Source organism: Diadema antillarum, unplaced genomic scaffold, assembly GCF_040938485.1.
Source record: "Diadema antillarum isolate AM-2024a unplaced genomic scaffold, OU_Dant_1.0 seq00000398_RagTag, whole genome shotgun sequence".
Classification (NCBI taxonomy): Eukaryota; Metazoa; Echinodermata; class Echinoidea; order Diadematoida; family Diadematidae; genus Diadema; species Diadema antillarum.
Window position 1 is genome coordinate 1,814,532 of NW_027271389.1, and position 22,579 is coordinate 1,837,110.

The 22,579-nt window shown below is 40.2% G+C and overlaps 1 protein-coding gene across 4 annotated transcripts; it reads left to right on the plus strand.

The window, feature by feature from the left end:
* The first annotated feature begins 451 nt into the window (after positions 1–451).
* Positions 452–22,579, plus strand: LOC139732034 (cholinesterase-like). Of its 4 annotated transcripts, none has more exons than XM_071642910.1 (4): positions 452–671; positions 19,523–21,088; positions 21,762–21,946; positions 22,395–22,579. In XM_071642910.1, exons 2-4 carry the CDS (start codon positions 19,545–19,547, stop codon positions 22,547–22,549), a joined length of 1,884 nt encoding a protein of 627 aa, XP_071499011.1. In that variant the 5' UTR covers positions 452–671; positions 19,523–19,544; the 3' UTR covers positions 22,550–22,579. The 4 variants fall into 4 exon arrangements, with proteins under 4 accessions (XP_071499011.1, XP_071499013.1, XP_071499012.1 ...); XM_071642912.1 differs by lacking the exon at positions 452–671 and adding an exon at positions 9,247–9,370; XM_071642911.1 differs by lacking the exon at positions 452–671 and adding an exon at positions 15,129–15,318.

Genomic DNA, 22,579 nt, shown 5'->3' on the forward strand with positions numbered 1-22,579 from the left:
TGTCTTTCTCTCATCTTTTTGCTCTCCGATTTCAATCATTACATCCAACTGCAACAAGTCAGCAAAATTAAAACAAACAAACAAACAAGTAAACAAATAGGAAAATTGTAGATGGTCGTGTGGGGCGGGGGGGGGGCATAATCGTCGAAGACACAACCTCAAATCCTTACCATGTAGCCTGTAGACAAAGCGAAGATTCCGTGTGATGACGTTAGCAATTAGGGGATGCATGCCCTGAACAGCGTGTGGTCGCTCTTTCTGTATCAAGCGAAGAAGCACGCACCAATATCAGCGCTGCTGCACTAATAAAACGATTGGGCGTGCAGATGCTATGAGAAAAGGGGCCGAGGTGTATACATCGCATCCCGCACAGGGCCTGCGTCTTTAGCCAGAGAAAATTCAGAAAACCCATGAGCTAGTGTGTGTCGCCAGTACTCGATCGTATGTATCGTCTGCGCGCAGAGCTGCTGGAATACTAGTACCGGATGTGTGTGATAGATATCGCAGGGGCGCAATTACCTGCATTCTTACAGTAATCGCCGCATCCCTGCGCATCACCCCGCTCGTGGATTACCCACCAAGGCCTGGTTTACACGCTCTTCTCGTGCAATTTACAATCCCGGAGGCTGACAGAATGACATGAGCTCGTGGCTGCCATACAGTAATATCAGGTGAGAATACCATTTCTCTCTTGGAGTACCCTTAGATAAAAAGAGAGTGTGTCGTATGCTGCGGCCCCCAAAACTATACAAAGAACGAAGAATCAGTGTCTTAACCTGCATTTTGTCTGTTGCTTCTCGACTAATTAGCGCCAGCACGAGTATGATCATTTTTCACGATCTTGAGATCAATTTGTTTCTTGGCAGGCATATTTTACCTCCAGACTAGGGTGCTGGGAACAGGTGCATAGAAAAGCGTTGACTAAGTTGCGAGGTGCCGAAAATTATATGTATATATATATATATATATATATATATATGTATTATATATATATATATATATATATATATATATATATATATATATATATATATATATGTATATATATATATATATATATATATATATATATAAATATATAAAACATCCATTTTGAAGTTGTTTTGTCTTAAGTGTGACCATCTAATCATGCTTTTCATGATATATCTTGGTAGAGTTATCCTCCCAGTGTTTTCTGGTACCTTTTTCATTTTGGATCTGTGCATGCATGACTAAATAACAGACAATCTTTAGACAACTGCAAAATATCACTTACTTCAAGTGGCTGGGTGAAGATTAAAACAAATTTTGAAAGATGTATAATTTGTGGTATAATGTACACAGAAAGACACACACACACACTAACACACACACACACGCACACAGGGTAATCATTTACAGTACAGTGTTCATATTTTCCTTTTTCTCATTAAGCATTGATTTTTTTTTACCAAGACCATCACTAAATGTTTAAGTGGTAATTCCCCATTCATCTCCCCTAACACATTCACCGCAACCACCACCACCATCACAATTATAATCATAATCATCAAGTGTATGAATGTGTGTGTGTGTGTGTGCGTGTGTATGTGTGTCTTTCTGTGTGCGCATAAGTCATAAATTATTTCAAAATTTGTTTTCATCTTAAAATATCGGGCCATTTGATGCAAGTGAGATTTTGGCGTCATCTAAAGATTGTCTTTTATTCAGTCATGCATGCAAATTTCAGATCCAAATGAAAAGGGTACCAAAATGCTGGGAGGATAACTCTACCAAGACATATCATGAAACCCGTGATTAATGTTTATACTTCAAACAAGACAGCTTCAATATCTTGTACGGGACAGTTTTCTGACTTACTCTGTATATCATATAATATACATACTTTTTAGATCTGCTCGGAGCTTTTAAGGAAATTTGAAGAGACTAGAGTGAGTAATTTCACATCTTGTCAGGTTGAAATTTCATTTCGTTCCATTATATCTTATCAAGTTGATGAATAATTTGACAAATCCCTTTCATATGGGTGAAAATTCGTTATATCATTTCCACAGGTATGCATTTATGTGAGTTTATGATTTATATATAAAGATAAGAAACGTATATTATACAAGTCACGTATATCAACCCTGTTTGGAAGGTATTGATATATCATATTTTACTTTCCAAGATTCTGTACAAGCAGTCTACTATAAGTCACGGTTACCATAGTGACGGTAGATGGTAAGAGACATGGTGGTCCATGACGAGATTGTATATACATGTAGTTCAATATGTGACCGGGTTATGCAGGTACTGACTTTAAGGCAGGCAGGTGAGAGGGCTAAGATTGCATACAATGCATCATACAATGTTTGACATGCAGCTTTTCAACCGTGCAAGCGGGAGCACCAAATCTACCCAGATCCTTCGACCCCGGCCCGACATTGGTGTTGGAAGTAGGGTTCAAAGAGCCGAGCCGCGGAGGGATTTTTAAATCAACAATTACGAACTTTGTATATCCGTTCCTGTCATTTTTCTCTCAAGGCCCCGTCATTCATCAATGTTATAACGAGGGGAAACTATAACTTTGCTAACAGGGTAGATTATACACAACCCTCTCCTGAGTACATGAGGGTGATGTGTGTATGCGTGCGTTGGTGTGTGTGTGTGGGTGGGTGTAGGTGTGTGTCAGAGAGAGAAACTGAGAACGATTTGAATAGAGGGAAGGAAAATATTGATCTAATGTTTTGACAAGAGAACAACAAGAAGATTGAATGAAATATTCATCTCTTCACTCGTTCCAAAGCTCCAAAGCTTCTTATAGTCCTTTACGCCGAACTTGCCAAAATATCCTCATACGGATACATGCATATACGAAATCGATTACGAATATAGGATGATACGAGGGAGCGTTTGTGTGCACTTTACTCAATATTTAGTTTGTTGTTATTTTTGACAAAATAATATGTTGAGTGATGGTATAAAGTTATATCTCCAGGAGAAAATGAGATATATAGATATATAGATAGATAGAGAGAGAAAATTAGAGACAAACAGACAGACACACACGTATATAATATATATATGTGTCTGTCTGTCTGTCTGTCTGTCTGTCTGTGTCTGTGTGTCTCCACACGTGAGTATCAACTTGACTGTCGAGAGGAATCAATATCAGCGTGGAGGAATGGGGGGAGAAAAAGGAATTACTTTCTGCCGTATGACTAATATCAATATGAGGCCAGCCGTAACTATAGAGTTTCGGTTATATCACGCTGCTGATGATAGCTCGTGACTGCCTTAACCCAGCCTATTACCATGATAACCTTTTCGCTCGGTGTGACATCGCAGTCTTTGTTAGTTGGGTTTGAGAATATTCAACGAATGCTTTACTTCTTCATTATATATATATATATATATATATATATATATATATATATATATATATATACAGTATATATATATTTGTACAGTATGTGTGTGTATTTTTCTTTTGAACTGTTTTTGTAAGATTATGTAATCTTGACATTATTTTTCCAGTCTATCTTATTTAGGAGAATTCCTACCAATATTGGGTTTGTTTGTTTGTTTGTTTTTGTTTGTTGGTTGGTTGGTTGGTTGGTTGGTTATTGTTGTTTTTTTGTCAAGACCGACAGTTTGGTGTTTTGTAAATGTTCATACGAAAATCAATACGCTAGGCTTCTTGTTCAATTAAACATGAAGAGTTTGTTTGCAAAAACCGATAAGTCCATATATTTGTCAAATGGAGATATTTGGGATTAAAGGTCAAGATAAATACAGAGAATAATAAGAAAATTTCTGCTTCTTTTGACCATAACTTCAAAAATGTACCTTTATATGTAGTGACCAATATATCATTTAAAAGGTATTATTTTGTACTTTCTGACAGAGACCGTACTTCAAAATCTTCAAAAATGGACTTACCGGTTTTTGCGAACAATCTCTTCATATATTTCATACAATTCTGTTAATGTCAGCGTTGATTCGAATTGAAGATGATGAGGAAAATGACTTTGAATAATAATTGTGTGTATGCCTGGATACACGCGAGGACTGGATAAACGAATATCATCGTCTCATGATAATTACATCTATAGACTCAGCCATGTATGCCTTCAGTATATAAATTATCATTAAAATTGGCTGGTTGTATTATGGGTGTTAGCTTCAAGGTGATAGTACTACATGCCCTCCTCCGTTGGAATGGGGACGATTTCTCTGCATACGATGTGAATGCTTCTCCTCCCTGTTTAACGATGAAGGACGGTGGGCAGTGTGTGGTGTGGCAAAAGGGCATTTTGTGGTACGTGGCGTTAGTATCTATGCCTCTTTGACCTTTTGCGTATATAGCTTCGGTCTCGGCGAGATGGTAAAGCAGCGTGAATTGGCTTTTTGGCGAGGGGGGTATACAACAGACAAACAATTGTCGTCAAATGCCACGCGGGCAGGTGACACCACAGCGAAGCTAGCCATACACCCGTGTACATGTATGTGGCATTCTGCTACTTCCCATTAAGAGAACGACACTGCCAAATGCCTTGACATATTTATGACATGTCAATTCATTTCCTGTCAAGACATTCATGATAATGTTCTAACTTTCGTTGTGTGTTTTTTTTTTTCCACCCGAGATTCCATCTGAGGAATGATATTCCGGAACTTACATCTACACGCGCTTAAACACCTACGCTTATTAGAACTAGAAAGCTAGCATGTGGAATGTGAAAATTCAATTGATATGTATTAAAGTTATATGTAAAATGACGATCTTTCAAGAAATGTTCTCCGGGCCAATAATTCTTTTTTTCTTGTTTTGTTAATTTGTCACTCTCAATATCAATAATGAACACAACGTTTAGATCGATGTACCTCAAATATGCTTTGTCGAGATAGAAAGGCGAGAATATCTATTGCTCTGTCATACAATAGTTTCCATATTGGCTTCTCGACTGGCGTCAGTCTTAATTTTTCCAGTCCATTGACCTTTTTTATCAGAAAATCAGTCGAAGAATGTCTAATGTGATCCCTCTTATTATGTCGTCACATTTTCAATGAAAATCAACTATGTGTGGTTATAAAGTAACTTATGACTTCCCTGCGCACTTTCTTTTTTTTTTCCTGCCGGGAAATTGGAGTGTGAAGTCAATTAAATGCATCCCTAATCGTCTCCGTCACATCTAACTAATTTCGCAACCACGAATAAAGTTAAATGTAAACATATCATAATTTAATATACATAATATTTTTACCTTTTTTTTTTTACTTTTGAAACTCGATTCATGTTCATGTAAAACTCAAGTGTTTGTCCAATGTTTGTATATAGTGACATATATATATATATATATATATATATATATATATATATACATCATGACCAGAATTGATTTGACGACCTCGATTATAACTCTCTAAGCGGTTGCCCAATGATACACACACACACACACACACACACACACACACACACACACACACACACACTCACACACAAACACACACACACACACTCACACACACACACACACACTCACACACACACACACACACAAACACAAACACACACACACACACACACACACACACACACACACACACGAACACACACAAAGATATACATTTTACTCTGTCATGAGCGAGAAAGGCATGAGAGAAGATCGAGAAGGCCATAGTGAAACGTGAATCGAGCCAGTCCTTACATGTTGAACAGCATTTAACGCTCATTGCTCAGTAGTCTAGCAATGGAAGTCTTGAAAGAAAGATATTATTCAGAGGGGTGAAGGTTCTTTTTCCCGGTTCTTTTTTTTCCCGACATGTTTGTTAAGGGAGACAAAGTGAAGAAACTCGCACCTGAATGTAAATCTTGTCATAAACACAAAAGCATGATCAGTTGCTAGCGGACACTGCATGAGAAATTGTTATGTTTAACAACCTTAAACTACGATGGTGATCTATTCCCATTCAGTTGAGGTGCGCCATACAGAGAGCGAGCTAAAAAGGATGATCAAAACCTATTACCATAATTCTGTCACTGATTATTGCTTTATGCAGACCAAGGACAGAGCTAGCGCTTTATATGCTTATGTAAGTTTATCTGCTACGTATAATTATGGTCTCGTTTATTTGTTTATTTGTTTGTTTGTTTGTTTGTTTGTTTGTTCGTTCGTTACTATTTTTTCGCTCACCTTCGCCCACCATCAACCGCTAAGCAATCAGTGTTCAGCAAACGCCGACTCCAAGTGTACGGCTATCCGCCCCAAAGTATTACGGGCTAATTTCTGTCACGTGTGTTTGCAGCACTTTCTGTGCGTGATATATAAATGGTTTCTGTATTTGTTTTGAGCTCAGCAAATCAGATGCCGCTAATCGTTTGACAGGTAACAGAGAAAACAAAGTGAATTGCAGAAAGCAACAATGAGCAGGCAGTGAGACAAGCATAGGTCTGGATTTCGTAAAGGCATAGTTTGAATTTGGTCCCTGGATAATGCATTTTTTTTTCCTGCGTAAATGTGCGTGACAGATCGCTTGTGCCAATATATTCAGTAATGAATAGAACTTAAAGAAGAGACATAACTTGAATCACTACTCCCCTTCCCTGAGTCTCTCCCCTATGGCCAACAGCACTTAATTCATGGTTCTTAAATATATAAAAAAGACATATTTCATATGTTATAATTATATACTTTAATGCTTCACTTGCACCGAACGCAACCTATAGCTATATTAGATGCAACAAGCGTATTACCCAATCATATTCGTGTGCACCTTCACTTGCTTGATTCAAAGGGGGTAATTATGCACCCCATCCCCTCACATCTGCCGCCGTATCGGGATCACGTTGTTGTCTCCGTAGGACAAGGAGGTTACTATATGGGTTTGAAACAGGCACAATTTCATCAATTATTCCCTCCGGATGTGGTTGTGGTTGTCGCTGTACCAAATATTAAATTACGGTGTAGGTTTGATCGGGAAGACAGGTTTATTGTTCACGTTTCCATCGACATCTATATGCCTTTAAAGTTAGATTTGCATGACATTAACAGCTATAGTTCGAGCGATCGCTATCAAATATTCACTTACGATGTGCATTTTGATCAGAGAGACAACTTAATGGTTATTTAGGTTTGTTGTTTCATCGAGTGCACGTGTTCACGTTTCTAGCGAAATCTACGCCACTATAACCTCAGATGTGCACAGCGTAGCCTATACATCCATTGATCGAGCACTGTATCGCATTTTAATTGCGCCCAGGAAAACGATAATCATTCTTAATAACCCATTCAGTGAATATGATATTACCTGCTCTTGCCATTGTTTCATATTCCTCCACCTATACCCAATCCTTATATCATTTCCTGTATATGTTGATCGTCTAAATGCGTGATTGTTTTGATACATCAAACTGAGGACAACGTATAGATGAAAAAGGGGGATTTGTTAGTATCATTCTTATATCCTTTTTTTTTTATCTCATCGTGTGCCGGCACACACTCTCCGCAAAAACACTTTTTTTTGGAAGTTTATGTGCAACCATTTCATGTTCACTGGGCAGTGCATTGGCATTAGATACCACGTTCAGCCTCTGGATTACCAGTTTGATCTATGACCCTTCCCACCTCCCCCCCCCCCCCCCCCCTCCCATCGCACATAATCCACTTCAAAGACAGCATCGTACACCTTAATAACTATACGTCCCTTTAAATGAAAGCGCGCATTAAAGACCGATGCAGAACTGACAATGTTATACACCTGCGTATACGTATCTGCATGCTGTGGCTGAATTATCAATTATTTGTATCAAACTAAAGTGAAGCCATCCGCTATCAATACATTCTCATAATCTTTTCCCTCCCAGCCTATACATATCAAATTACATCAATCCATCTTACGCATAAAGTCTCATAGATTGGATCGCGAGAAAGCAATCTATTCGCATTCCTGTACATCAGGGATGACTGTGCGTCGATGAGTTAAGCTCGTAAAGGAGTGCATTGCTATGAAACCTCAGGCTAAGCCATCGAGTCTCGCTATCATTACCGCCTCCTTAGCAACCTCCATCCCCCTTTTCGTCTGTGCACCACAGAGGCAATTTCTCCCCTATTCATTTCAATCTTAGCGACAGCAGTCTCGCACGAGAACATGCCCTTGCATTGTGGACGATAATGTACAGCCCTGGAAAATTCAATTACCCAGCCGCACATGCCAATGGTATCGGCCAAAATATAAGCGCACGATCGCTGGTGACAGCGCCAGAGCTGATATCATGGGCGCACTTTTTTTTTTTCCATTCCCCACAGATCCTGCTCTTAATCAGTAAATTGCTAAGAGCATGCATGGTGATAGCCGATACTACACACCCGTCACGAACCTGTCCACATAACGAGCGGTAAACACAGCTTAAATGTTGCAATCTGGAAACACGTAGGGAAGACATGTATATATCTGTGCATTTATCTGTGGGGCGAAAATGGGCGCTTTGTGTATGTTAGCTTACATAAATGAGAGCAACGATATTTTACATATTAAGTGTCAGATATTTACAGAGACATTTATAGGGGGCAGCTGCTACAGGCAAAGCATCGGCTTGAAAAGGTGACAGGATTACGCATAATTTGAAATGTATAGCCTCTTCGTGAAACCCTCCGAACGAACATTATAGAATTCAATTACAAGTTTTTCGCCAGCATAGAAACTATATTGATGTACATTCGCGACTGTTGTTTTATTGAACTGTGTGATGATTTAAAAAAACACAATTCAAACAAACACATTTGTTGCAAATTACATGAATTTGTGTCATATAAGTATGAAAGGTCAAAAAGAGGATGTTTTTAGACAATCGTTCGGATGTTGACGCACAAGGCAAACACAAGCAAACAGCATTTTCTCTAGGCTCATTTTAAAAGCTATCAATATGTGAGTTTTCGTTGAACTTCCGACTATAGATTTTTTCTTCACCGCCTGTCGCTCGTAGACGTATTATTACTGTGCATGCTCATCGATTGTACAGCTTCCTGGAATAGGGAAATATCGAGACTGCCCCCTGTATATTGCCTCGCAGCCGATATTAATGATATGATTATGATCATAGCTGGCATGTTCATTACGGCTGGCGGCGGAAGTAGATCCGCCGCTCGTCTGTCGGTGCGCGCGAAACTTGGGAGGGAAATTTTAGTTGTTTCTTTTTTTTTCACTTTTCTCTCCCCTCTCGTCCTGGCTCTTGTATGGGCACGTACCCTGTGCTGCAAAATAATGTAGGCGACTATTCGTCAACTGGTAAATGCACGCTGAGCCATGCTTCGCTTTAAGTCAACACTTCGGACCAACCGCTTGAATAACACGTCGTATGCCGAGTATTGCCAAAATTATGGTACATGGGTGAAATCTACGTAGCTCGGTATGTATTACTCATATAATATTTCTAGGTAAATGCTTTCATCCTGGTTGCCAAGCGACGGGAAAGCATCCGACGTTTTTCATTGCTTAGGCACTACATAAAGGTGAGGGTTATCTAAATGTATTGTAAATATTATGATCGAATTACTCCATGCACATTATTCGTCTGGTATTTGCTTCTCCGCTGTCTCCCCGACTCAATCAACCCTGTCCCACCCGCCGATGATAATTTTCCTTCCTTATACCATTGTTTACTTCCACTGTCAAGTATATCAAATATTTACCAGTGGGTGGATGTGCTTAATGTTGGACAACATTGGCAGGTTTGAACACATTGGACGTAAAGCAGCTATGGGTGAGATGCATACACAATAGAATCTATAGCGTGTAGGCAAAAGTGTTGCATCATCTTGTACTGAAGATTTAGTTCACCTCTTTATTCACGTTCTTGGACCACTCACAGTAAAATATTTTCGGTTAAAGATGCGATGCAAATGTATTCATAAAAATGTGCTCAACAAGACTTGGAAACGGGAAACAATGAATCAAACCAAGTCAAATCGAAGAAAACTGTTATAGTCTGTGTCACTCTGACTTTAGACGCTTTCAAGGAAAACATGTTGTGCGAGTGAGCGTCCAGAATAGGGGTGATCGAAAGACGGCGCAGTACATGTAATTGAAGATGAAGGAAAATACGAAAAGTACAAATGAAACGAAAAGGGATGAAGAGCAGAAGAAGTTTCTTTTAAAGTCATTGGTTAAAATGTTTCTATAGTTTAAAGAATTCGAACTCTGCATAGACCTATAACGCTCCAGTGTTTTTGATATGGTGTGATAATGAATCCTTAGCGTGGGAAGATACGAATCATTAACAAATGCTTCAAAAAGTGGAGGTGGTGAATGATCGAATTTATATCATGATACCTAGAGTTTTTTTCCCCCACAGACTATGGTGTTCTAATAGACCATACGTTCAACTGCATGTTGATTTTTGTCTGAATGAATCTTTGATGAATTGTTGATGACAGGATGACTTTCGCAAGGGACAAAGTTTGCATTTATTTTGCTTTAATAAAAACACCACAGGATGTACAACATCTTTTAGGGTTGGTAGATCGAAGCTCAAGGAGCTCGTTTAGACATGTGTCGATTTTTTTTTTCCTTTTTACTGCAACTTGTCCAAGATTTGAAAAGGTTCTTTTTTTACATTGTTTTGCGAAGCATTATTCTGATGATCACTTTAATCTACTTGTTTAAAAAAAAAGTCACAGAAATCAGGAGGACACGCTAAAGACTGCGTGCTCCTACCTCCATTGGTGTTGAACACTTGCCGTCCTCGAACAGGTAATACGCACAGGCGAGACGCCCTTTCTGCAGGTCAAGAGGACATTGAGGTATCGGGTACCGTTAAGTGGCCAGCCGCTTACACCTTTGCGGCCAGGCCGAACGTAACTCCATACGGCGCTTTCTGTCTACCGACACTTTGTAAAATACCTGCCTTTTCCCTCTCCTGCTCTTCCGCTTTCTTCCTTTCTCCCCCTTCTCCCTCCCTCTCTCTCCCTTTCTCTCTCTCTCTCTCTCTCTCTCTCTCTTTCTATTAGTGTATTATGCACACATACAGGCACGCAGCACGATGAAATATATTTGTTTGCGAAAGGAGTATGTCTTTTCAAGGTAGGTTGAAGTCAAAAGATTAAGGTATAGACAATAAAATACATGTTACAGTAATATGTTGGATTTACAATCATTATCAAGACCTTAAAGTTCAACGGATTTCATTGTTGTTGTTTTTTATTTTTTAGAGCGATTTAAGGAAAGCGGAAACACATTTCGAGAAACCGACAAAAAAGTCGAATATTTTTTTTCTTTTCTATTTTCTATTTCTATTTTTTCTATCAAAGTGGACAGCGTCATTATGATTAGTGTGCGAGAAGGTTTAGACTCTTCACGGAGCAGCAGAATTTTGACAATTAGAAGTTACTAATTCTTAGACAGGAAAATTATTTTGCTTGTCCCACACACCCAATTTTGTGCAGTTTTTTTTTAAAGGAACAAAGTTCTTTTAATTGGCGCGTTGTGAAAATTCCCATTCAACTTTTAACTTTAATCTTTTTTTTCCATGATGGCGAGACAAAGACAATGCGGCAATTTTCTTATCTAACCAGTAAGAAAATATGGTAAATATGTTGCCATCCTGTTTAAAAGTAATGATTTACATTTTGAGAAGTGACATATGTAACATTCCTCATAGAAATTCCGAGTCTGGATTTTTCATCGTTGTTATTGTTATTATCATTATTATTATTATTATTATTATTATTATTATTATCATCATCATCATTATTATTATCATTATTATCATTATTATTATTATTATTATTATCATTATTACCATCATCATTATCATCATCATCATTCCGACCGGTTGTGGTTGGTCGGTTGTTTTGAGTTTTATTAGAGCCTTGCCGCTGAATCAAGAGACGAACTTTGACCCAAGCAGGCTTTACGCATGTCAGTTGCAATCTACTGAAGATATTCCAAGGATGCGTAAAAGTTATTGCTGTGTTTTTATAGGCCATCTGATCTGGCAATGTACTTCTCGAGAATTCTTATATGATTGCAAGAGTGCTGTGATCTTATGATACATGCGTTCCGTCTTTCATCGTTGAATTTGTTCCGTGATAAAGAACGGTATACATGATGCGATAATCCAACAGTAACTAATGCTCATAATAAAGATTTGAAGCTGATGACATTTGAGGGTGGTAGCAGTGGCGGATCCAGGCGGGGGCGCACCGGGAGCGCGCCCCTCCTTTATTTCTTGTTAAAACAAAAGAAATTTTAAAAAGAAAGAAAATTGGGAGGCGCACGCGTCCCCCCCCCCCCTTTAATTTTGTAAAGGCGCCCCCTCTTTACGGAATTCCTGAATCCGCCCCTGGGTAGGTCTTTTTTCCGGGATGAAGTGGCGGGGTCGATCAGAGCAATAAGGACGTTCATAATTTAAAGGCAAACGAAGTGTGATATCATATCATTGTTATCATTGCTGAGAACGCTGTGTATACAATGCGATTTGTGTGACAACATCATTTATCAAGCTCCGCGAGTCTATAATATGCATGGTTTTATTAGTGCTTGTCAGCGATTACGAGGCGCGAATGAAGATTCCAAGATATTGTAGAAACGTTGTATTTTACACACAGCTCGCAAGCAGGTGACAGACGATAACAGTCACGACCGACCCATACACGGAAGACACTCCGTTTCACCCTCTACATCCCTTTCCTCCAATTAGACCCTCCTGCGTTCTTGCTATCATTGCACGGATAAAAGCTCTCCTTCCACCTCATAATGATATGACCGATCTGTTTTCCCCCCTCTAATTCATTATTTTTTTTCCCCCTTCAAGCGTCCCGTCGGAAGAGGGAAGGAAAATACGTCGGATGTGATGAGAGAAGTTTGTGGGGAAAACTGAATAACTGCGGAGAGATCGAGAGGAACGCGGCAAGCAGAGAGAAAGACAGAGAGAAATATTTGTATATATACATATATATATATATATATATATATATATATATATATATACATATATATATATATGAAATATATACATATGAAATATATGTATATATAGTGAGAGATAGATATAAATATATACATATATATATGTATATATTCAATCATATATAATGAGAGATGGTGAGATGGAGGTATGAAGAAATGGAGGGAGAGAAAGGGAGATATAGAAGAAGAGATAAAGAGAGGGAGAGGGAGAGAGAGAGTGAGATGGCTGAAAAGAGATAGAAAGAAAGAGAGATCTTTAAGAAACTGAGCGGGAGAGGGAAGAGGGGAAAGAGAGACGAATTGAGAGAGGGAGGTGGAGAAAAGAGATTGAGGAGGGAGGAATGGAGGGCGAGTATATTCCTTCAAAATATGTTTGTGTGTGACATCAGGGCGAGTACTATGACGTGCGTCATGCTCCTACTGGGACATAGCTCCTTCATCTTGGTATCTACTCGCCTTCGCGCTCAGATGCACCTGGCGACAGAATTTGTCATTGCTGGATCAGGGAGGTGGAAGAGAGAAACAATTCCACCTCCCTGGTTGGATAACGATCGTCCGTACTACACCACTACCAAAAACGACACTGTATTTAATGATAATGATGTCTCCCTTCCATAATTAGGTCGAGACGCATGTGACGATCCGGTCAACCGAACGTGAATCTTGAATAATAGATTTTAGGCGCAGCACAATACACAATTGATGACGCGATGTTTGTAACCGTCGTGTGTTTATTTTCATTTCAGTCAGTGTTGTCTTTGGTCATTTTAGAAGTTACAAAAATAGCATTTGATCTCGAATGCACCATATAGATATGAGCCTATATACAGGGCAGTTTATCTTATCACTCTTGCAGTCCGTTGGGTTCGCGTATGATTGTGTAGATGTGGGTGTGTGTTTGCTAACACCTTTAATGTTTGCTAGTAAAAAAGGCAACAGAATCATGTTTCGTCTTCCTTTTTGCATCGTATTTCTTCATCAGCTTGAAGGGTAGGCCTATATCAAAAAGGGATATTTGAGCCTCATTAGTCGGGATTAAGTCTTTATCTATCCTTTCCCGTGCTGTCAAAGTGACACTACTTGTTTATCCTCACGAAAACAACAGGTATGTACTCCTCCTTTACCAGCAAAAGTATGTTAAGATTTGTCTATCATTCTATCTCATAATCGACAGACAATACTCTGTAAATCTAGTCGCCGGGTAGCAAATATCAAAGGCCTTGCAATATTAGCTGAGATATCGGTCAAGTGAGAAATTAAGAAATTCGGATCTGACTGAAGTAAACCAAGCGTTCTTTCAGCATATGTTGTGGTTTGATTACTCGAGGTTCACTTAAGTCTTAGCACTCCATTTGCAGAGAGGCACAGCACACTCGCCCTCCCTTGTCCTTGCAAGCGCTTCGTGTGTGCAGGTGCTGAAATAAAATAATGATAAGGTAGACCAAAACATTATACCACTCGCGATTTCTAAACAAACGTTTTCTATTTCGCTTCTTAAAGAAGGCAAGAAAAGAGTCAGGGTAAAATGTATCCCCCCCCCCCCCTCTTCTAAATATGCTCTTGAATGAATTTTTTTTTTTCATTTTGTATCACAAAATTTTGCCATCGATGTTACCCTGATAAAATGCAGTAATGCGAGCTGACGGCATAACTGCAAGAGCAAATAATGTAACGCACTCGTCAATAATAACTACCAAAGAGAATGCATTGAGGTGTATCTAGGGACCTATTCGATAAATGACTGAGTTTGCCTTCGGTGGGAACGATCCAAGAGCACCAAGCCAGGCAGGGCGCTGTTGAGCTCGAAACCGTGCAGGAATAGTGAAGTGTTTTCCAAGTTCATATATATACAATGTATGTCCGCTGCCAAAGTACACACCGTATACCTCCAGAGACCCCCGGGGGCTTGTCACCTGGGCTAGCCTAGCCCGGTTGCGTTCGGGTCAGTGCACGTGTCATCTACACTGGAAAACACGCATAGCGTGCATACAGTGAATTGCGAAGTTCATACAGTAGCGACATCTATATGAGGAACGTTGTGTGTTAGAGTGTATAATGTTGATGCATTTAAAGAGGAAGGAACCATCACTTGCATAGCTTCACAGACCTGGAATACCTTCCAGGAAGTTAGTTAGTTGTTGTTGTTTTTTCCTCCATTGTACACTTTGTTGACCTGTTATTCTTCCGTGTCACACTATAGCTGCACCGCTACCCTAGATTCATCTTACGCATATTGCATGTTCGCTGGGCTGTAATCGAGTTAGCCCGGGCGATACGTTTCCTTCTTTGCCGATCGAAATGGGGAAATCAAGGGCTGTCGTGAGGTACTTGATGGTCGTCGATGCCAGAATTTCATTAACGTGAGAGGAGACAAGAGGCAAAGGGTAGGTGAGTCCTGGAAACCGTGCAGTACGTTCGTTTCATCGATGTGTAGCACGGAGCTACAAGCAGCGCATGTTCACCGTCGCAACGCAACGTCTTGGGCAATGGTCATGGGGCAGCCCGTGCCGCCAACGGCAGAGCACAGAGCGTAAATCAGGTTGAAGTTTGAACCAAGTACCCCACTCCACGATGGACCCGTTTTACCGGCTTTATCATTATATTGTTCACACCTATAGTGTTTGCGCTTCGGAGTGCGACGCGATTGACAAGTGCTCACAGCAGTGCTCACAGCACATCAAACTTTAATACTGTTTGAGATAACCCGCTTATAGTGCAACAATAATATGTTTATTAGCCGTATCTCATAAAAATAAATTATCTACTGAAGCCATATGAAAAAAAATGCACAGTGCAAAGATCACCAAATTTAGAAAGTGCTGATGATATCACAGATTGTAGACTACGCAGCATAATAGAAGATATAATACTCATGTTTATTATAATCATGACCTGCAAATGACTTGGAGGAGTTTTGATTATTGGCAACTTATTTGAGTGATAATGAATCAAAATGTCAGTAGTTTCCTTTGTCCTGTTATCAATACCTGTCAGCCGGTTTAGTTTTTTTAGTTGATATCATAATTAGAAACAACTGAACAGCAAATAAATGATTTTTTTTTTTGTCGACAATAGTATAATATAGTCCTGCAAGAGGTAGTTCCTATATAGCAGCAGAAACCTGTTTTTTTTTTTTTTTTTGGGGGGGGGTATTATATGCAAAGAAAGCCTTGCAGGATGAATATCAATCTGTAAGCCTCATACAACTATCATAGCGGGGAGGTGGAAAAGTATAATTATTATACGAATAGGTTCCTTTCGGGTTGCTGTCGCTCCTGATCTAGCCAGAGCTTGTCGGTCATTTTCAGCGGCTAACGATCCCATTACTTGGCATCATATCGAAAGCCCTGTCGACCCCGAAGGGGGAACTTCACGTCTTGAATTTTGACGATAAAGGCTCTCGACTTAGGTGAGCTCTGTTATCATGGAGACATAAACCAGCTCCTAGATGACATTCAAGAGGATCTGAGTGCTTGCAGTGACTGAAATTTGATACCAGCAATGAACCAAAACCCAAAGAGAAAAATGTGGATTGAGTGAAAGCAGCAACATTAGTAGAACGTATCAGTGAAAGTTTGAGGAAAATCGGACAATCGAAAGTTATGAATATTTAAAGCTTTGGTGTTGGAACAGCTGTATGAGGAGACTACTTGAGGTTATGACGTCATGTGTGGACAACAATAGAAAGAAAATATAAAGGGAATTCCACAAAAATTCACTTTTCTAGCATAATGAAACAGCACTTGACTAACCGCTTTCAGAAGGCAGGGGAATAATTCAGTGTCAAGTTGATGGAATGTGTAATTTTTTTTCATGAAAAGTGATTTCTTTTTTTGGAATTCCCTTTACATTTTCTTTATATTGTTGTGCACACATGACGTCATAACCTCTAGTAGTCTCCTCACATACAGGGGTTCCAACACCAAAACTTAAACAATTCATAACTTTTGCATCGATTGTCCGATTTTCCTCAAACTTTCACTGATGTGTTCTACTAATGCTGCTGCTTTCACTCAAGCCACATTTTTTCTCCTTGGGTTTTGGTTTCCTTTTATGGCTTACATTCAGTTTGAGAGTTATGACCTAGCTTCCATTTTCCGTAGGCAAAACCCTTTATCATTGTATAATTACTTGAAAATGTCTGCATCATGAGAAGCAACATGCGCTAAGAGTACCTGCATAGGCATGACAAATATACTTGATTGTAAAGATAAAGATCGATGGATTGTTGACATGACCACTAAAAGAAACTGTCTCATTGTATATGGTTAAAGGCGAATGAATGATTGAGGTCGCATGATGGCATTTAAACATCTTATACATAATATAGCCTGACCTTATCGCTTCACGACTAATAAACATGGTTGCGATATGATAGTTTGAGGAGCGTCGGCGGCACATAAGAACTCAAATCAAGGATTTATCACATATAAGTAGACCTACTGTTTAATTCAGTAACCGTTACGATCATCGTCTAATTATAGGAATGTGGGACGACAGTTTCTATCTAGAGGAGCTGTTGGCCTCAGTCAAACTTAAACACCAGAGTGAAACAGTATAGGAGCGCTACTGAATAAAAATAAAAAGCGTAGGCTCGTAATTGTTTCGCAACAAACTGACATGTAAGCAGAATATGTGGTCGGTATGGTGTTGGGTTGCGCTGTATTATACTCTCCCCCCAAATGGATTATTCACGTCATCGATTGCCCGTGATAGAATCCTAGGCAGGAATCTTCGTAAAAATGCAATGCATTAAGTTATGAGAGAATTAAGCTCGATTTGAGCTTGTTGAATACACTTCTTGTTCAAATCAAAACAACCTGAAATTATATGTTTTGAGCGATGACAAACAATTTGAGCGCATTGGTATAAAGAAACTCACTGGCGTCATACACCTAGCATGATGACGTCAAAATTTGCCATCTTAATTTGTCACTGTATATAACGTCACTGCGCAGAAATTTTCTGATAATTGATTCCCAATTGTACAATAGCAGTTATATTTTCACATTCCTTGTGTGTGTGTGTGTGTGTGTGTGTGTGTGTGTGTGTGTGTCTCACTTTCTATCTATCTCAACGTTCTTTGCCCCAAACATGGCAGAGAAAGTGATATCCTTATCGTATATCAAGAAAAGAGTCTCAAAGAGAGAGAGAGAAAGAGAGATAGTTTATATCTTTCGAGAAATTTTTGAACTTTTAGGACGTTGCATCTTCAAGTTTGAGATATCAGAGACAAGGTGTCCAAGGCGAATGTATGAGTTACCTTATGAATACCATGTCAGCTTTCAAACATCATTCTAATACTAATACTATTCATTGATCTTCTTCCCGTTTCTGGGCACAGGTAGGACAGGTGTAATGCTGCACCCATACCCCTCCCCCTTGCCTGTTCAGTCTAACTGTTGTGACAGAAAGAAAACAAAAGAGAGATATGAGATTCAGCTTTATATGCTATTGTTCTTCAATAGCAGTCGACAAATCTTAAGATTCACTCTTTGTTAATGCCACAAGGTGAATCTGAGGGGATTATTCTTTTCAATGCCTTTAAGGCAGTTAGCGTATTTTAGGTGTGTATGCGTTTGTTTAATGGAACCACTGCAAAGGCGTTTAGTACATTAGAACAAAAATGTCGTTTATACACAAACAACGAGAGTCATAAAATGCCTCTTTAAACTGGCTTCTGAATTGCTGCGCAAATAGGCCAGGTGATTTATCGCTTCTGACCAATGACTTAATTGCTCCTTATCGCTTCCACATCCTACCGCGCCTTCCAAGACAAACGCCCCTGCTGGTGGCGCTGTCCATTAAATACCAATGTTAAACCAAGGATTGTGACAGGTTTTGTTGTTGTTGTTGTTGTTGTTGTTGCTTTCATTTTACATTCACTTACCCCCATTGATTCATTAATGTAAGTGGATGTGATATGACTCCAATATATTATGATTTTCAATATCTCAAAGGCAAAGGATTACACAATATAGATCTGAGTGAGCTGTATGCCATTTCAAACATTATTTCAGACAAATTAATGTCGTATTACGCAGATTGCGTGTTACACCATTACATGCGTGATATTGTTGATTTAAAGAATCGCCATTTCCATGAAAAAGCAACCTCCCCAAAAGTCTAGTCATCGTAGACTACCCAATACAGATGCCAAAATAAATTAATCAAAACGGTGATGTATTCACTGAGAAAAAGAAATAGTATATAATTACAGCGAACAGTAACTTGCGCATGAGTCATGTCTAAACTTAGTATGTGTCTATAGTATATTTATGAAACTAAATTTGATTCAGATCAACGCGCGTCATCTTTCTATCGTAGGAACGTTGAAGCCTGTAATTATGGCTTGCTTTCTTTTTGCTCTTGGCAGCTTTTCTCCTTTTTTTTCTTGCAGCCAGGAGACGTATTTCTTCCAATTCCCTGTTCCAGTCGTATTCTGAGCTTTCCTTCCTCAAATTATTGAAATGTGCTAATTCATGTCAAACACGTCACTGCAGCTGTAAAGACAGAGAATTGCGAAACCACAAAGTATGATTACAGCTAATCCCCCCCCCCCCTCTGATTTCTTTTTTTTTTTTCTCTTCAGATGAAGCGGCTACTTTAGCAACATGGAGGGAAATCACTTGACATCGATAACAACCATGGCCAAGCTTGTTCTTGCGCTGGGCATCTTGCTGCTTCTGTCTTGTTCGTCCACTGACTCACATCCCGTCATACAAACGCTAGCTGGTAAAGTGCAGGGTATAAAGAAGCAGATCTTGGACAAAGAGGTCTGGGCGTATCTTGGAATCCCTTTCGCCGAACCACCTGTAGGCAACAGGAGGTTTAGGAAACCTGTCGCCAAGACACCGTGGGAGGGAATCCTTGACACCAGCAGGTACGGGTTCGCCTGCCACCAGGTCATCGACACGTCGGACCCGGGCTTCCGCGGGATAGAAATGTGGAACCCCAACGTCAATCTGAGCGAGAATTGCCTGACGCTGAATGTTTGGGTACCGGCGAAAGAGCACAACGATTCACTCCCGGTGATGGTTTGGATTTACGGTGGGGGGTTCTTCGCTGGTTGCGCCTCTTTGGACGTCTACAACGGTGAGGTTCTCTCGACCACTGAAAATGTTATAGTGGTCACGCTGAATTACAGAGTAGCATCTTTTGGGTTCTTGGCCATGGGAGATTCCGACGACAACGCCCCGGGTAACATGGGTCTATTCGATCAGAACCTCGCCCTCCATTGGGTGAAGGACAACATCGCTCGCTTTGGTGGCAATCCAGACATGATGACGCTTTTTGGAGAGAGTTCGGGCTCAGTCAGCGTCAACCTGCACATGCTATCGCCGATGAGTCGCGGGCTGTTCTCTCGGGCGGTCCTGCAGAGCGGCGCGTCCGTGGCGCCCTGGGCTGTGATCACCAAGGAGGAGGCCCTGAGACGTGGCTTGCTCTTGGCCGAGAGGACTGGGTGCTACACACCTTACGGATATGAACCCGACGCGCGAAAAATCAACGAAATCATCGATTGCCTCCGCCGCGTTCCGCCAGAGAACATCACTGCAAATGAGTTCGTGGTCGAAGGCACGTACATATTCCCCTTTGTGGCGGTGGTGGACGGAGAATTCTTGACAGAGACACCAACGGCAGCCCTGATGCGTGGGGCTTTTGAGGAGATGACTGTAATGGTTGGCACCAATACCAACGAGGGATCGTTCTTCATGGTCTACTATATGCCAGGATTCGATAAAGACACGGAGAGTCTAATCAACAGAACTCAGTTTTACGATCACATCGCCATAGCCATACCGTCCATGAATAACTTTGGGCGCGACGCAATAGCTTTCCAGTACACGGACTGGCTGGACCCCAACAATGAGGTCATTTTGCGCGACAACACTGAGGCGTACGTCGGCGACTACAACATCGTATGCCCAACGCACGAGTTCGGCAGGTACCACGCCAGCGCGCACAACAAGGTGTACGCCTACCACTTCGACCAGCGGGCGATGAACAACGAGTTCGCCGAATGGATGGGCGTCATGCACGGCGACGAGATCGCGTTCGTCTTCGGCCAGCCACTCCGACCTGATTTCGGCTTCTCTGCAGACGACGCCAGACTGAGTACGAAGATGATGAGATTGTGGGGAAACTTTGCGCGCTCCGGGTAAGTGATCGCGAAATTTCGCGAGTGTTTTCAAGTCTTCATAGAATTCTAGCGCATTGTCTGAAATCTATGAAGTACAAAGAACATAACTGCGGTCATTTTACGGCTTTTACTATGGTTTGTTATAATAATTCATCCGTGACAATTCATATGTCGAGGCACAAGGCGTTGTCAGATTGGCAATGCCGAAACTGTCCCGTCGATCAGAAAATAATGGGATTAGGTTGTTCTAGTAAAATGTATTCAATCATCATTAAAGAAAGAAAGAAATGCCAATAGCAATTCATTTCGTAAAGTAGATGTGTGATGTGTGAAATAAGTAATGGTAGGAGTATACAATACAAATCTTGTATGTTGACGATGTAGTGTAAATGACTTCAGTCAATAACTACTAATAACTGCCAGTGCTAACGGATGAACTTCACTATCAATGTCTTGCTTCTTCAAAGTAAATAGCAGTGGGGAAAAAAACCCATTTTTTAAAAAGAGAATAGCGTCTTTGTTAATATACTCATGCCTTTATTTTTGTTCATTCCTCTCCTCACTTAACTCTATTGCAATCCATGAAATGGTTTTACACTCCTTAAAAGTACCAGAAATTATCTTTAGGGCCTACCTCTATGCTTGTACACAACGTGTCCAATGATAGTACAATGTCATTCAAACTGTTCAGAGATCCCAACAGCAACGAGGACGAGTCTGCAGACGAAGTAGAGTGGCGTCTATTCAATCAGAGTGCTCAGTGGGTTTATCTGCTGAAGGATACGACCGTTGACAGCCCGAAATCCTATATATGGGACCGAGCAAATTACTGTGCGTTCTGGTGGAAATATGTACCATACCTCAACACACAAACAGGTAAGGAATCACAATACGTGAGCATTTCTGTTACACGCATTTTCACACGAACGCATGTAAACAAGTCTTTTTTTTATAATTGATGGGCCTATGTATTCATGTTTACCAGACAAGTATCCGTTATTAACGCGTATCCCATGAAGGGAAAAGAAAAGTCCATTCATTCTAAAAGGTGTGTCATCTGACTTCCTGACGCGGTTGCTGAATGCGTTCATGCAATAATAATTGTTTATTTCTAAGTGGGATATATAAAATCCCCAAAAGCAAAAGAAAAGGCCAATGCAAAATTTCTCTGGCTTTTTTTTTTTTTTTTTGGGGGGGGGGGCAATGGTTATTATTCATTGTTACACTATCTATATCTATGTATGTTTAAAAAGAAAGCAACATTTTGCATTATTATACTTCAACATTTTCTTTTTAATGCGTTTGATTGTTCTTGCGTTGCCAGCAAACATTGACGAAGCTGAAAGACAGTGGAAAGAGGAATTTTACCAATGGAGCACAAAGTATATGGTTGACTGGAAGGCGGAATTTAATCATTATATGGATAAGAAGGAAACCGGATGTTCCAGTGACAACAGTCAGCACGTGGAGTACCCATGATGCCATTCCGCGCGTCGATGGAGTAACTCT